Below are 16960 nucleotides of genomic sequence, written 5' to 3' on the forward strand. Positions count from 1 at the left end.
TTTTAGACTTTTACTCAAGTCATATTTTACTGGGTGACTCACTTTTATTTCAGTCATTTTCTATAAAGGTATCTTTACTTTCACTCAAGTAGAATCAGGTTACTTTTTCCACCACTGAGGACAAGCCTAGTGTTTTGTCACTGACATCAAGGCCAGGGCTAGTCACTTTAAGTCTGAACAAGCCACTCCACTGATTTCTGTTATTTACCTACATGCCAAACAACTTGGCATTAGTCAACAATTCAAATATGAATGTGCAGTTCCTTTGTAGACCACTGGTAGTTGGTTGGCAGTGTTAGCTATCAAATATTGCCTTCCTTGCCTAGCTAGAACATGACAATTAGTTAGTGGTTATAAACTAATTTACAAAATAATTGTACAGTTAACACCAGATTTAGGTATGACACATTGCGGTCATGACTTTGGTACGTAACTTAACGTTAACTGGCTTTCTTCCTGACTCTTTGGACTATAAATAATACATTTAGCATTTCGCAAGTCAGAACATTTGAAAGCAAACGACAATTTATAACACCTAAACCAAACCAAAAACGAAAGCTAACCTACTAGCTAAAAATGGAGCTGGCTCGCGATTGTAACGTTAACGTAGCTAGTTACTAGTAGCCTAGCATGCTGATTGACTTGACATCGGTGGTTGGCCAACTTAACAGCCATTCAATTTAATTGTGATAGCTAGCTATCCTACAAACAAGACGATTTTCACACGACAGTTGTTTCGATCAGCTATACAAAGATATCTGAAAAACTTACCGTAAAATTGACTCCAGGAAGGGTGATAACATTTCTGATGATCATGAGTGATTCCCCAAAAGCCAAGGACAGACGCTGGCTTAAGTGTAACGTTATCGTTTTGCAAACGCCATGCAGTAAAATACTCCTGATAAGACGTCATTCAGCTTTTTAAGAAAGCATCGGATTTCTCTTGATCGTATCGGAAAGCCTCTCTCTCCGTCGAACTAATACGTTATTGAGATCAGATAATTATACTTGTTATTTCCAAGAAGATTAGCTAGCAAAACTAGAAGAGAAGTGTTCTTGTTGGGGGTTAACAACTTTGCAATAGAAGACGCATCCTGATTGGTCGGTGGCTGGCACCAATCATCTGTAGAGAGCAATGAGGTAGAGAACACTGGGTTGATGAGCTCACGCTCAAAAACGAGAAAGTTCTATCTGTTGTACACGGTATTCTAAGCCCTCTATTACCTTGGGAATGGACCACCTAACATACAAGATTGAAACAGATGCAGAAACGCAGTCTTTCAATTGAAGTACGGAAATGATTATTATATTATTTTAATGCTGCCTGCTGGTGCCTGATTGCAGGTTGGGAGTGATGTAAATCTGTACACTACTTACATCTTGATTTAAAATCAGTTTAACAAATTATACAATGTATCATTTACGGGATTAGAATTTTATTCTGTGATGGAACTATTCACAAAACAAACAAAAAATTAACCAGAAAGACCCACTAACGTCAGACCTCTTTTGCAAGGGAGACCGTTTAACACAACAGAAAACTAACTTCAACCATTGGGCATTCTCCCAACCTATATTGGAGCCGAGCTTCCAACTCCTGATACCAATGTTCAAACCCACTGTATGCACCAACTGTGTCCTGTGGAAGGGCCTTGTTTCCCCCTCCTAGCTACAGTGGCAGTGCTGATGCCATATGACTCAAGTATCTACGAATGCTCATTACTCATTAGGCAGTGCAGCATCTGAAAACAGTGGCAGCTGTATTTCTGTTGTTCAGATCAGGAGACACTATCCTGAGATTTATCCGGAGTTGGAAAATGCATGAATTGGCCAAAACAAGAGGTGAAATGCATCTGTTAAACTGTAGAAAACATGTGGGTAGCAGAAGATGAGCAGTGAGTTGAAAGCTGGATCAGAGGCCTAGGCCACAATGAGCCAAACATTCCTTGGCATCTTTCTAACAAAAAGAAAGCAAGGACAAATGACAATAATTAACACACACATGCAGCATGTAACAATTTTGGGGTAATTTGTTTGGGAACTTTAATAAATAATTTCAGAAATAAAGTAATGCAAAATGTGAATGTGATGAAATAAAAAGGCACTTTAAAAACAGTGTGGAGATTGTGTTCTTACAACTAAGTGGGATGTTTGAAATTCTACAGAGATCTGAATGACGTCACTCCCTTAACACTGATCTTTATAACTGAAATGTAGTCACCATTATTCAATGGAAGAGTTTGATTAAACCATCTAAATTAGAAGATAATTATTTGACAGTAAAAAAAGAAAAAAAACACACTGAGGATACAGGTCAAGTAATAAACCATTCAGAACCCCATTCAGAACTCAATTTCTGTAACTGAAGCAAGACACTTAAAATAAGGCATATTGTTTGCAAACAAGCCAATGAGTTCTGTAATATTTGGCATCGCTATTAATTAAGAGTTCAATAGGGACCTGAGTTCTTTAAAACTAAACAATTTAAACCTGGAGCCCATAATACTACTAATGTACATTAATGTCATTTTATTTATAAAGATTTACAAATATCATGACAATATCTTTAAAAAATAAACATTTAAATTGATTGTTCAGGTTGAAGAATAAATTGATTAACATTTGCTTCCAGCCTTTGCTTCCAGCCCTTTTCTGTGACTAAAATATGGCTTTACACAGAATTTCCTACAAACTGTACACATTACAATTTACTGCTGTCCTAATGGCCAGCTATCGCTACGTATCTTGTCCCATATCGACATCCAATTTCACCCTCAAAAACAGAAAGAATGGCTCCACGGTTCTATGAAAGGCACAACCACACCTTCAATGACCTTGCCAGTCCTGTGGCAAAAATAAAATCAGTTTAAAAACATTCCGCCAAGTTCCACCAAAAAAGTAAAAACCCAAGTTTATACATACTGTACAATTTTTCAATTCAAACGATGCATAGAAAAAAACAGTTAGTAAAACATACTGAAATAGTGGCAAAATGCACTGCTATTATTTGGTGACTACAAAAACAAACCGTGAACATAAACCCCCCCCAAATATTATTTTGCATACAGTGTTGTAATGACAGAGAGGATGCTCCATCATTTGCCCTCGTATTTTGGATTGACAACAGTTGTTACAGCACTCTTGTAGATGGGATTCTCACCCTGCAAAAGACAAGTAAAAAGAGAGTGAGAAAAAAGAGTAATCATGGATACATTGTCTTTGTCCCAAATGGCAGCCTATTCCCTATTTTTTTACATTAACCTTTTATTTAACTACACACACATATATATACATGTATATATTGCACTACTTTTGACCAGGGCCCATAGGTGCCATTTGGAATGTAGTCCAAAAAGAGAATCATTCGGTTAGAACCACTTCACATATCACATTGTTTGGTTAAAATTAATTCCAGAGCAGCACGTCTCCATTTGGACAATACGATTTTCAACATTTCAATAGGGACTTGCGAACAAAGCAGTCACCTGTCCTATAATCTAGCATGTTAATGGCACACACAACAACATGCAGTTAAATACATGTTAAACCTTAACCCATTTAAAATAAGGTAGCGTGAATTGGATAGATGTTGGTGAGCTATAGAACACCGTAGTTAAAAAAATATATATCCCGTTTTATTAAGTGATTCATTTCTTAGACAAATGTGTTCTTCAGGTTGCCTCAGACAGTACCAGAAACTTTAAACTCGCTACTGAAATGAGAAAACGGTTATTTTACAGCTTTTGCTTTTAAGAAGTTGAATCTGTTTTTTTCTTAAGAATGAAAATATATCAGTGAAAAAGGGTGAAGAAAAGATGCAAAACTTAATCACAAAACACTTCAAGGGGAAAGTAAAGTACATGCAGGAAAAGGGAAAAGAGAGATAGGCAATACAAACGTAGACTTATAGGACCACGCCTTTACGCCCATAGCTTGGATTCTGGAACTTATTTATAGGGCTCTTGTATATAGGATTCTCTTGCTATGGTCGACAATGAGACAGACAGGGGTCAAAGAAAAGAAGAACAAGAAACAGCATGAAAAGAAAGTAAGCAGTAAAAGATGACAGGATGCAGGGAGTAATGGTTGAGGGACAAAGAAAGCAGAAAAGGTTTACCAACTAGGGGTCTAACCATCATTCAGAATACAAACATATCCAACCCCAATGGTTTAGCAATAGCCATGCTCTTGAGAATGAGGTTAAGTCCCAAATAGCACCCTATTCCATTTATAGTGCACTACCACTACTTTTGACCAGTACCACTATTTTTGACCAGGGCCCACGGGGGCTCTCGTCAAAGGTAGTGCACTATTTAGGTAATATGGAGCCATTTGGGACTCGACCAGAGGCTATATTCTCTCTCAGCTGTGCACTTTCTCAGCACACAAGTGCTCTGTCATTCTACTATAAACATGAAATACTGTTGCTATGACTTTCAGAGCACACTGAGCAGCTGGATTGAGCTTTCTTCTGTTGGTGACCAAGCGCACCCTCTCCCTCAGCTTCATTGCCTATTATGGGCATGAAGTACTGATGAGTGGACAGATAGTGGCAGCACTCCTAACCTAGCCAGCAAAATGCCCATGGAGGAAAGGCCACTCCCTCAGTGAATGAAGTCTGTCTAAGGGTGAGCAGCGTGACAGAGCCAGGTTTCTGTGCTGCCATTGTTGGCACAAAACAGAAGATGTAGCCAAAGAGATAACCAAGGCACAAATATAACGGTTGGTTTTCGCACAGATAACCAAGACAATGAAGTGCATCTCTTGAGATAGGCGTAAAAGGAATGCTGGATGAATGAATATATATATATACACACACACACACACACACACACACGTTAATTTTAGGACAGAAAGTCATCTCACATTTCAAGAGTAGACCAGGGGCCGTATGCATCTAGTGTCTCTGAATAGGAGTGCTGATCTAGAGTCAGGCCCCCCTGTCCATGCAATCTTATTCATTGTGATCTAAAGGCAAAACTGATCCTAAATCAGCACACCTACTCAGAGACACTTTATGAATGCAACCCCAGATACCTGAACAGTGAAAAGAAAGCAAATCACCGCTAATATAAAAGTTAATATTCTTATTTGAAAGCCGGCTGTGCTGGTGTGATCCAACAGGATGCCTTACCGTGTCCCATTTGGCGTTCATCTTCTCCTTCTCGAACTTGGCGAACTCTCTGCGGTCGTGGATGATCATGAGCAGCTTCCAGATGAGCAGTAGGGCCAGGCCGATGAGAACAATGCCCGCCACCACGCCAGCCACGATGGGGATGATGTCAGGGCCCGCTGGGCACTCTATGGCACACCAGGGAACACACATGGCAACATTATGCATTTACAGTTAATCATATACAATGGACTATGTACTTGTGTTTTGAAAGGCATCCGCCAAATAAAATTTATAATTATAGGCCTACACTTTGGCTCTATCCCAAATGGCACCCTATTGCCTTCGTAGTGCACTGTCATTTTGTAGTGCACTACTTTTGACAAGAGATTATAGGGGCCCTGGTTAAAAGGTGTCATTAGGGACACGGGCTGTAAAATGCCATACAGACATGAAGTCATTAGGGCAGGCTATTCCTAAAATGGATGATCAAAGATATTTGCTCCTCAGTGGTGCAGCACCAGCCATCCACTCACCCAGAGTCTCGACCACGTAGACCTCCCTCATTGTGTCGTTCCTAACGGCGTAGGTGTAGTAGAACCAGCAGTCGTTGGCGTCCCTCTCCTTACAGTGGGATAGGGGGTAGGACTGGTCGGCTGGCTGGGGCAGCTTGTCCCGATCCTTCACTCTGATCAGGTTGAAATAGCTGCAGTCCCTCTGACACGTGTCCTTCTTCTCTCCAGTCTCAAAGGCCCGGCACTGAACACACTCCCTTTTAGAGCGAGGACAACAACATGGTCAGGCTATGGCCACACAGATAGGTATTAAGACGAGTAAAAACAGATTTAGCATTCTGTTTTTTTTTTTTTTTACAAAATCCTCTTAAACAAGTTTTTTCCCCAGGTTATACAAAAGGCACATTCGGAAAGTATTCAGATCTCTTGACTTTTTCCACATTGTTAGGTTACAGCCTTACTCTAAAATGTATGGCCATAAATCTACAAACACACACAATACCCAATAATGACAAAGGTATTTTTATTTTAATTTCTGCTGATTTGTGTAATATGATAAAAAATATATATATATATAAGTACTCAGACCCTTTACTCAGTACTTTGCTAAATCACCTTTGGCAGTGATTACATCTTAGTCTTCTTGGGTATGACGCTACAGCTTGGCACATCTGTATTTGGGGAGTTTGTCCCATTCTGCTCTGCAGATCCTCTCAAGTTCTGTCAGGTTGGAAGTGGAGCGTCGCTGCACAGATATTTTCAGGTCTCTCAGTCAATCGGGTTCAAGTCTGGGTTCTGGCTGGGCCACTCAAGGACATTTAGAGACTTGTCCCGAAGCCACTCCTGCTTTGTTTTGGCTGTGTGCTTAGGGTCGTTGACCTGTTTGAAGGTGAACCTTCGCCCCAGTCTGAGGTCTTCAGCACTCTGGAACAGGTTTTCATTAAGGACCTCTGTACATCTTTGCCTCGATCCTGACTAGTCTCCCAGTCCCTGCTGCTGAAAAACATCCCCATAGCATGATGCTACCATTACCATCCTTCACCGTAGGGATGGTGCCAGGTTTCCTCCAGACGTGACATTTGGCATTCAGGCCAAAGAGTTCAATCTTGGTTTCATCAGACCAGAGAATCTTGTTTCTCATGGTCAGAGTCTAGGTGCCTTTTGGCAAACTCGAAGTGGACTGTCATGTGCCTTTTACTGAGAAGTGACTTCTGTCTGGCCACTCTACCATAAAGGCCTGATTGGTGGAGTGCTGCAGAGATGGTTGTCCTTCTGTAACGTTCTCCCATCTCCACAGAGGAACTCGGGTTCTTGGTCACCTCCCTGACCAAGGCCCTTCTGCCCCGAGAGCCTTGGTGGTTCCAAACGTCTTCCAATTAAGAATGGAGGCCACTGTGTTCTTGGGGACCTTCAATGCTGCAAAAATGTTTTGGTACCCTTCCCCAGATCTGTGCATTGACACAATCCTGTATCGGAGCTCTACGGACAATTCCTTCGACTTCAAGGCTTGGTTTTTGCTCTGACATTCACTGTCAACGGTGGGACATTATATAGACAGGTGTGTGCCTTTCCAAATCATGTCCAATCAATTGAATTGACCACAGGTGGACTCCAATGAAGTTGTAGAAACAGGATGCACCGGAGCTCAATTTCAAGTATCCTAGCAAAGGGACTGAATACTTATGTAAATAAGCTATTTCTAAAAACCTGTTTTTGCTTTGTCATTATGGTGTATTGTGTGTAGATTGATGAGGAATTATTTTTATTTAATCAATCTTAGAATAAGGCTGTAATGTAACAAATTGTGGAAAAAGTCAAATGAATACTTTTCAAAGACACTGTACAAATCCACAACTCCCTGTCAGCATTGTGGGTGAGATAAAGAGACGATGTTATCTATGGTTAACACCCTGAACGGGGACTCACTTGTGCTCAGCGCAGACTCCGGGGCAGGTGGGGCAGATCTCACAGGTGGGGCCCTGGAACTTGAGGTTGGTGCATTTGCAGACGCCACACTCGCAGGTGCCCCGGCCATTACATATCTGCTTATTGGCTGCCAGGCAGGTGGAGGTGTCCAGGGAACAGTCGCAGGCGCTGCCCGTGTAGTTGGCATCGCAGATACACACCCTGCACTCACAACGCCCATGTCCTAGTAGAGGGGAGGAGAAAATAAGAGATTGAATCTATGCTGGGCCTACACAACGCAGCCATCCATTTTGAAGAATCATCCAATCTAAAACATTTTCTTTCAGTAGGCCATGGCTGAGGAAATAGGTGGAGAAAATGGAGGATCCATGATATGCTGTACATTTTAAAAACACGTTCTTTCAGTAGTTTATTCTATAGATGTTACAGTATGCAGCAGTGTTGAATGAATACAATATGTCTAGTCAAACCAAGAGGGCCAGCCACAGGTCCTACCTCCACATAGTTTGTTGTTGGACCGGTCACAGTTGAAATTGTCACACTCGCAGAATTTCCCGCTGTACCGTTCCTCGGGGTTCTCCCTCTTCTTACACTCACAAGTTCCACACACACAGTCTCCGTTGTTGCTGCAGATGTCTGTACCGTTGTCCTTCCGACAGTTACCGTCCAGGTCGTCTGTCCTCACCTCGTCTGTGCTGCACTCACACAGTCTGCCGATACGTCCTTCGTTGCACCTGAGCCAAAGCAAGATCGTATTCATTAGTGCACATGGAAGCAAAAAATGTCACTGCGGAAAACAAAAACAAGCATTTCTTATTGGATAAGTTAACGTGGTCCTTTTTCTTCCATTTGGATCCTAGTGAATATGACCCGTATAGTTTCAGAAGAACATTATGGTAATTCACACCTGAAAATCAGAACCCAAACCAGGGTTTTATGTTGTGCCTACCTGCAGGCTCCACACTCAAAGGTCCCGTTGCCATTGTGGCAGATCTTGCTGAGAGGTTCTCCGCCTTTGGAACATTCACATTCGCAGATGAAGTTGAGGACAATCTCCACATCCTCATTGAAACCCAGCGGCTTGATCCTAATGGTCTCTGACTTGCCTTGAGATGGACACTTCTGGGACTCGATGGTAATGTCAAAGGACACCTAGGAGATAGGATGATAGAAGGCATTAGTAAACTCCTGGAGACTGGTCTTGAGAAAGACCTCTGAGCTGAAACGTTGAGTAAAGGTCAAATATATTCCCTCTCGTTTTTCCAAAAGTAAACTCCTAAAATGTCTTGGATGGTTTACACATTTTTTTTTTTTTTAGATGTATTACATTGACAAATGTAAATTCTCCACCCCTATTTCAATAGAGACCAGACCAACAAGGAAAGACAGCGCTCGCTCTCACTTACCTCGTCTCCAATGGAGATGTTAGAGCATTTTCTTCCGTTCTCTCCCGTACCAACCACGCCATTCTTGCAGATGGACTTGTATTTTATGGACACACCTTCAGGCACCTTGTTGTTCTCCAGAATGACTTCAGATGAAAGAGACTACCAAACACAGAGAATGTTAACCAAATGTGTCAATATAAAAAAAAAACTGGTAAAAAGTAGTACACTATTTGGGAATAGGGTGCCTTTTGGGACAGATCCCAGGTATTGATTTTCTGCACAGTAACTATTAGCTTCACATCAAAGCCATTCCAAGTCAAAGCTGGTGTCAAAGCGTGGGGGTTAAACTCACATTGTAAGAATCGATAATGAGCTTGATGACGTTGCTGGAGTTGGAGGACAGGGTTCCTACTGCAGACTTGGGGATGAGGTTCTTCAGTTCTTTGTAAACAGGCTGGAATTCCTCAGTAACTGCAAAAATTGTCTGAATGTTGTTGTCGCTCAGTTTCTGGACCAAATGGGCAATGGAGGGATAGTCCTGTTAATTGAAAAGAAATACAAGATGAAAATGTCAAAACAAACATCCAACGATCCATACCACGGAGACATGAGCCAGTCATACAGCATATTATACCATATATGATAACCTTATTGTCCGTTCACATGGAAATTCATTTAGTGAGGTCAGCACACAGAATAAGCACACTATAATGCAACAAATGCAATACAAAATGTCTGGAAGGTATAGAGTATACAGAGAAACACATACGTAGTAATGGCTCATGGTGTACATGTTGTTTTCCAGATGACACTTTCCATCGTTGGGCAGAACGATGCCGCCCAGTTTGCCGTCTCCAGCAAAGTGGAACCCAGCGTCAGTGGAGAACACCAGCAGACGAGTGACGTTCCTCCAGCCAATGGCATCCTGCAGGGGGAGGGACAGAAACAAATACAACCAATTAGAGCTCTCGAAAAATACATTCTCCAAAATAAATCAAAATTCTTTGTTGCAATGCTTTGCACTAGGGCTAAACCAATTTAGTCGACTGGTCGATTGTTTGGTCGATGGGCTGTTGGTCGACCAAGATTTTTTTAGTCGGGCAGTAGCAAAAAAAAATATAAACAAATCATGGTGTATAAGACACCTGTCTGATGGACTGATCCATTGGTATTTGGCATTTTATTAGGATCCCCATTAGCTGTTGCAAAAGCAGCAGCTACTCTTCCTGGGGTCCACACAAAACATGACACATAATACAGAACATCATTAGACAAGAACAGCTCAGGGACAGAACTACATACATTTTTAAAAAGGCACACGTAGCCTACATATCAATGCATACACAAACTATCTAGGTCCAATACACACAAACTATCTAGGTCAAATAGGGGAGAGGCGTTGTGCTGTGAGGTGTTGCTTTATCTGTTTTTTGAAACCAGGTTTGCTGTTTATTTGAGCAATATGAGATAGAAGTTCCATGCAATAAGGGCTCTATATAATATTGTACGTTTTCTTGAATTTGTTCTGGATTTGGGGACTATGAAAAGACCCCTGGTGGCATGTCTGGTGGGATAAGTGTGTAAGCTGACTATGCAAAAAATATGGGATTTTCAACACATTAACGTTTCTTATAAAAAATAAGAAGTGATGCAGTCTCCTCAACTCTTAGCCAAGAGAGACTGGCATGCATAGTATTTATAAGCCCTCTGTTTACAAATAAGAGCAAAATGTGCAGCTCTGTTCTGGGCCAGCTGCAGCTTAACTAGGTCTTTCCTTGCAGCACTGGACCACACGACTGGACAATAATCAAGATTAGACTAAACTAGAGCCTGCAGAACTTGCTTTTTGGAGTGTGGTGGCCGTGGGGATGGCACAGTCCATCGGTGTAAGACATTTGCTACTGAAATTGTATATGGTTATATTATGTAAAAACGATGGTGCAAAATAATATTTTATAACAAATGCGCTTTCTCCCGCGTTGATAGTGGTCGCTGTCCGCGGTTCTGAAACACAGTGCACTGTTAAATTGACGCCTTTTCCTAGACCATGTTGCAATGAGAATAATAGCAAAGTTAACCAGCATATTGGTGTGGAGAACAATGCGGGGGAGGCAGCAGCGGAGTTAGGAGACGAAAACAGCCCTTGCCTTAATTGTCTAAGAAAATTGATGAGGGGGAACCAACTTAATTAGGTCTATAAATCAATAGCCTCTGTTTAATGTGCCTGGCTTTATAAATCATCATATCTACAGAAATAAGACTGATTCTGTTGCCTGTGTGATTAATAGCCTACTGATTCCGTGCGCACCAAGCCTCAGGCAACCACAACATGTCAGATAAAAAAAGTACACAAATACAGCTGTTTTTAATCTTTGTTATGCTGTAATAAAGGCTTTACACTTGTTTTCCATTAGACCAGCCTCTCTGGTATTATGATTTGAATAATTAGCGTAAACAATAAATAGGCCTAAACCGTTCCATTTCGGAAATTGCATTCACAAATGAATGCAACTGTTTTGTCTTTGCTGTAATAAAGGCTATACAAAAAAACGTTACAACAGACTCTCTGGTGCGCTTATTTATTTCATGTTGTTTACAGTCAGAAAACGTATATTGTAATCTAACACCTGTTTGGCACACATAAAATGCACGCAGCGCTTGCTCCTCACCTTTTTCTTGATCTCCAGTATTTTCCACAACTAGTCAAATTCGTTCCACACATCTGACTTCCCCTTTACCTCCTGAGCAACCAGTAAACATTCCCCAGTTTCAAGTTTATTTGTCACGTCCTCTGCATCCATTTTGCTGTCACGGGTTACGGTGTTCAGAGTTTGTAATAACCAATTTATTGATGTGATTATGATATCCTATAGGTCAGGCCCTATTGGTCACATGCATGTGACGCATACATGTGTCACGTGAAGAGAGCAAGAGTTGAGGGAATAGGGAATGTTTTTTCTAAACAAAATGAGGGATTTGAGTAACAACTTTTCAGTCAAAAATGGCTGCAATTATGTTGCAGCTTCAGCAACACGGGCAGTGTGATACACACTGTTGGTGTTCTGTGGTGGTCGCTACAGCAGGGAGGAGAGAGAAACAATGGGTGCTAGTCACAGTCACTCACAGTTTTGTTTTAACACAGCGCAGCAAGTCTGAGCCAGGCCCAGCACAATCAAATCAATTGCGGTCGGACTCCCGCTAGTCATTTGTGTGTCTTAATTATTTGATCAAACAGTTCGCTTAAAGCATCAGACAAGCTCAGTGCCTATAGTTGATTTGATTAAAACGCATAGGATGTGTCTATATATGGAGAAATATATGTTCAAATTTTAAATCAACCGATTGAACAGACAACTTTTTTGGGTACAGCCCTACTTTCCACTGGCTGGTATTATTTCAATCATTAACCATTCTAGCCGATTTGGAACATTTCTGTACTTCTGGGCTGGTATAAAGAGTCTTCTATTAGAAGTGCTGATCTAGGATCAGGTCCCCCCTGTCCACGTAATCTTATTTAACTTGATCGGTAGTACTACTGATTGATCCTAGATCAGTAGTACTACTCTGCGCTTTATGAATACAGGCCCTTAACGGAGACTAGCACACTTAGCCCAGGCCAGGTCACTCACCCCACAGACGGCCACCTGCATGATGGCATCGAAGCCTCCCTCAGGGGAGTCCAGGTTTCCAGAGATCTGCTGCTTGCTGACCAGGCTGTTGAACTGCTGCCCATTCTCGGTCAACTTGAGCACGTTCTTATAGCTGAAGGGGCTGGTACAGTTCTCATTTCCCGTGCAGGGGTTCAACAGCCTGGCTGGGGTGGTGCTGATGTAGGGCATCACAGTCTTCTCCACAAATGAGCCGAAACCTGGTTAGGAAAACAGTCAAGGTTTAGAAAGAGCTGGCAGGGGAGGCAGAAATGGGTAGCATCTGGCTGTAGCTAAGGAGGAAGGACAGGAGTCAGGAAACCAAGATCTAACATCCAAAGACAGGCTAGCGGCAGGAGGAGGCAGGAGAGAAACATTGAGGAGTGGTGTTCCCCGGCTGATAACCCTGTAGCTGGCCTACAGACAGGCAGAGATGCCCAGCAAGTAACTACCTATCTGTATAAAGAAGACCTTTTATAGACGGTGGAAGAGTTGTTTTAATTTGAACGTTTTAAAGTTGAATGGGTCTTACCAATCCTGAAGTCTGACGTGATCTCCTGCATCTCACGCATCAGGTCAGTCCCGAGGTTCTTGACGTTCTCCAAATCGTCTTTCATGGAGAAGGAGAGGTCCATTAAGTAGTAGAGGTCGATGGGGTAGTCCTCTGCCCGCTTGAACTTCAGCTTAAACGTCTGGGCCTCACCTGCATGGTGGAAATAGAATAGAATGGAACAGATTCAGAGAACATGATGACTTTAATATTCCGGACGATACAAACAGCAACAGGATTCTGACTGACAATTTAGATATAGCCATCAATGACTGCATGTTAATGGAAAGTTCAAGAAATATTTAATATTCTAGCATGTCCTGCTACATGGCCGGCCAGGTCAGGAGGCAGGGCCGGTATTCACAAAACCTCTTATTAGAGTAGGAGTGCTGATCTAGGATCAGTTCCTCCATGTCCATCTAATCTTATTCATTATGACCTACAAGATAACTCCAGACCTGTGCTGATATAGGACCAGATTTAAGTCTTTACCGGATCGGAGGTTGAGGCTGAGTTTCTGGGGCTGGATCTGAGTGATCTGGTCAGGCTTCAGCTTCTCAGCCACGTCCTTCTTGCGGTTGGTGACGGGCTTGTCCTTGTCGATGGAGATACTGCCCCGGGGGTTCTCGATCTTGGCCTTACTGCAGCCCTTCGTGATCAGGGACTTCAGCTCATCACAGCGGGCTGACTTAGACTCCCCCTGCTTCAGGAAGTCCTGCACAAAGAAAGAAAACAAAACACGTCGTCATTAGAGATGACAAATAACCCAAACTTTATTTATTTATTGACTTTTCACAATAGTTATCATAGATACAGAAGTACACGGTATGCCTGTCAAGACTGGCCCTTGACTAGAAGTGCCCTGGAGGTTTGGATTTGAATGAGTTCTGTCCTCTAGCTATTTAACCTCTTGAGCCTATGGGGGGTGCTATTTCGATCTTGGAAAAATTGGTCTCCAAATTAAACTGCCTCGTACTCAATTCTTGCTCGTACAATATGCATATTATTACTACTATTGGATAGAAAACACTCTAGTTTCTAAAACCGTTTGAATTATGTCTCTGAGTGAAACAGAACTCATTCTGCAGCACTTTTCCTGCCAGGGAGTGAGATTTCAGAAATCTTGGCCTCTGTTCCCAGGTCAGTTTATAAGTCCCTGTGAACGCTGTGGGGCTACAAACACTGCCTACGCCTTCCTCTAGATGTCAGTAAGTGGTGACAATTTGAATGGAGTCGATTGCGCAATCTGGGACTTTATATAAGACCACGGTGCGGAAGTACCTTTCTTTTCAGCTGTGTGCTTGACGCAGAATAGACGTCGGACTGGCCTCCTTCCAAGCTTTGGTTTAGCAAGTTCTATATCCCCAGTCATGTTTTTATTCGTTATAGGTGTTAAAGACATCATAAGGTAGTTAATTTAAACCAACTTATAGCAGTTTATAGCAGTTTATTGCGATTTTCTGGCATTTCTTTGTGACGCACTTTCAAGAGTTGGACACTTTTCCGGTACATGCCGAACGTTAGTGGCCATTTCGACAGGACAAGAGGACATCTTTCGACCAAAAGACGATTGTTCTGGACAACGGACACCTTTCCCAAGATTCTGATGCGAGTTCATCTAAAAGTAAGAACTATTTATGCTGATAAATCGTTCTGTTGAAAAATGTTAAATGCATAAGCGGCCATTAATTTTTGGGTAGCTTCGCTTTAGCGCACCTTGTATTGCGCAGTAAGGTTAATTTTAAAAATGTAATTCAGCGATTGCATTAAGAACTAATTTGTCTTTCAATTGCTGTCCACCCTGTATTTTTTAGTCAAGTTTATGATTATTTATTGATTAGACTAGGTGTCTTTCCAAGATGGCGCCCGACATTTTCTGACCAGCTTGGCTACTTTTCTCATTGTATAACCACGATTTTTGTGGCTAAATATGCACATTTTCGAACAAACTCTATATGTATGTTGTAATATGATGTTACAGGAGTGTCATCTGAAGAATTCTGAGAAGGTTAGTGAAAAAATTAATATATTTTGGTGGTGATAACGTTATCGCTCTTTTTGCCTTGAATCAATGCTGGGGTAATGTTTGCACATGTGGTATGCTAATATAACGATATATTGTGTTTTCGCTGTAAAACACTTAGAAAATCTGAAATATTGTCTGGATTTACAAGATGTGTCTTTCAATTACTGTACGCTGTGTATTTTTAAGAAATGTTTTATGATGAGTAATTAGGTAATACACGTTGCTCTCTGTATTTATTCTAGTCGCTTTTGTGAGATTTTTGATGGTGGCTGCAATGGTAAACTATGATTTATACCTGAAATATGCACATTTTTCTAACAAAACATATGCTATACCATAAATATGTTATCAGACTGTAATCTGATAAAGTTGTTTCTTGGTTAGTGGCTATTTATATCTTTATTTGGTCGAATTTGTGATAGCTAGTGATGGAGTGAAAAAATGATGGAGTAAGAAAAATGGTGTCTTTTGCTAACGTGGTTAGCTAATAGATTTACATAGTGTCTTCCCTGTAAAACATTTTAAAAATCGGACATGTTGGCTTGATTCACAAGAAGTGTATCTTTCATCTGGTGTCTTGGACTTGTGATTTAATGATATTTAGATGCTAGTATTTACTTGTGACGCTATGCTAGGCTATGCTAGTCAGCTTTTTTACTGGTGGGGGTGCTCCCGGATCCGGGTTTGGGAGGAACTAGAAGTTAACGTTACCCTGCATGTGCAAGCTATCTGAACGAACACCTTCTCTGCATCCCTAATGGCACCCTATATAGTACACTACTTTTGACCATGGCCCATAGGACTCTGGTCTAAAGTAGTGCACTATGTAGGGAATAGGGCGAATTTGGGACACAAAAAATAGGCCATTCTCCGTCAGGAACAGACAAAGTTTAGATTGGATGCACATGATTTCTCACAAGGCACTGCAGTGGTTTGCCATAGACAATGTGCCAAGTCTGAATAAAAATAGTACTATGTCTGGCGTCATTCTTAAAATGGGTATTTTTCTGAATCAAACCATTACACATCATTTTATAATGGGCATTATTGCTGAAGATATGTCAGTTTTTGCTTCTGTTTCATCAGTGTTGAACAAGGTACCTGACATTTGGTGTTGCTCATTGAGATTGGTAAACAGGTCGACTGCACTAAGTTCTTCAGCAGCCTGCACTGTTGACCTTTGATAAAGAACAGGCATGCATCCCACATGGCACCCTATTCCCTATATAGTGCACTACATTTGACAAGGCCCCATAAGGCTCAGGTCAAAAGTAGTGCACTAATAGGGTGCCATTTGGGACACAACCCCAGACAAGATCTGACAGGAAGCGTCGGGGTGAGTTATGTTCTGCAACGTGACTCACGACGGCTCTGCATTACACCCACCACCATTTCACAGCAAGCTCTCTAACTGGTATTGGAATGATATCCCTGCCATTGTTAACCTCTAAATACAAACACTGTTGCGGTAACTGCTTCTAGTTCGATAAGTCGAAACATTCTGCCCCTGTGAGCGTGTGCACTCAAACAACTTCATCAAAAGACACACTTACAGCATCTGTACACCATCCACATTTCTCTGCGACCTGGATGCATTCCCCACATGATTGTGCATTCGCCTTGATGCAATCACTGCCCTCTGAAAGGAAGAAGTAATACTTTGTAAGAAACAGCCACAACTATTTGCCAAGAGGCAGCCCTCAGAAAGTTTGCGTCATAAACGGCACCCGATTTACCATCTAGTGCACTACTATGGTCAAAAAAGTAGTGCACTACATTGTAAATAGGGTTCATT

At 41.6% G+C, this 16960-nt stretch overlaps 2 protein-coding genes across 4 annotated transcripts in view; both read right to left on the bottom strand.

Annotated features, from left to right (window-relative positions):
- Nucleotides 1-1089, bottom strand: part of LOC120055861 (enhancer of polycomb homolog 1-like) — a 40929-nt gene extending 39840 nt beyond the window's left edge. For both annotated transcript variants that reach the window (XM_039003884.1, XM_039003885.1), the window contains exon 1: nucleotides 772-1089. In XM_039003884.1, coding sequence (XP_038859812.1) covers nucleotides 772-816 — 45 coding nt within the window. In that variant the 5' untranslated portion in view covers nucleotides 817-1089. The remainder of the gene's footprint in view (nucleotides 1-771) is intronic.
- Nucleotides 1090-1419: 330 nt separating this feature from the next.
- The window catches only part of LOC120055862 (integrin beta-1-like), a 31017-nt gene continuing 15476 nt past the window's right edge, over nucleotides 1420-16960 (bottom strand). For both annotated transcript variants that reach the window (XM_039003888.1, XM_039003889.1), the window contains exons 3-15: nucleotides 16719-16804; nucleotides 13632-13854; nucleotides 13122-13292; nucleotides 12572-12810; nucleotides 9712-9867; nucleotides 9295-9480; nucleotides 8961-9101; nucleotides 8504-8706; nucleotides 8050-8288; nucleotides 7555-7777; nucleotides 5650-5885; nucleotides 5135-5301; nucleotides 1420-3161 (exon numbers count right to left, since the gene is read on the bottom strand). In XM_039003888.1, the coding sequence (XP_038859816.1) occupies nucleotides 3096-3161; nucleotides 5135-5301; nucleotides 5650-5885; nucleotides 7555-7777; nucleotides 8050-8288; nucleotides 8504-8706; nucleotides 8961-9101; nucleotides 9295-9480; nucleotides 9712-9867; nucleotides 12572-12810; nucleotides 13122-13292; nucleotides 13632-13854; nucleotides 16719-16804 (2336 nt within the window). In that variant the 3' untranslated portion in view covers nucleotides 1420-3095. The remainder of the gene's footprint in view (nucleotides 3162-5134; nucleotides 5302-5649; nucleotides 5886-7554; nucleotides 7778-8049; nucleotides 8289-8503; nucleotides 8707-8960; nucleotides 9102-9294; nucleotides 9481-9711; nucleotides 9868-12571; nucleotides 12811-13121; nucleotides 13293-13631; nucleotides 13855-16718; nucleotides 16805-16960) is intronic.

This window comes from Salvelinus namaycush, chromosome 11 (assembly GCF_016432855.1).
Source record: "Salvelinus namaycush isolate Seneca chromosome 11, SaNama_1.0, whole genome shotgun sequence".
Taxonomy (NCBI): Eukaryota; Metazoa; Chordata; class Actinopteri; order Salmoniformes; family Salmonidae; genus Salvelinus; species Salvelinus namaycush.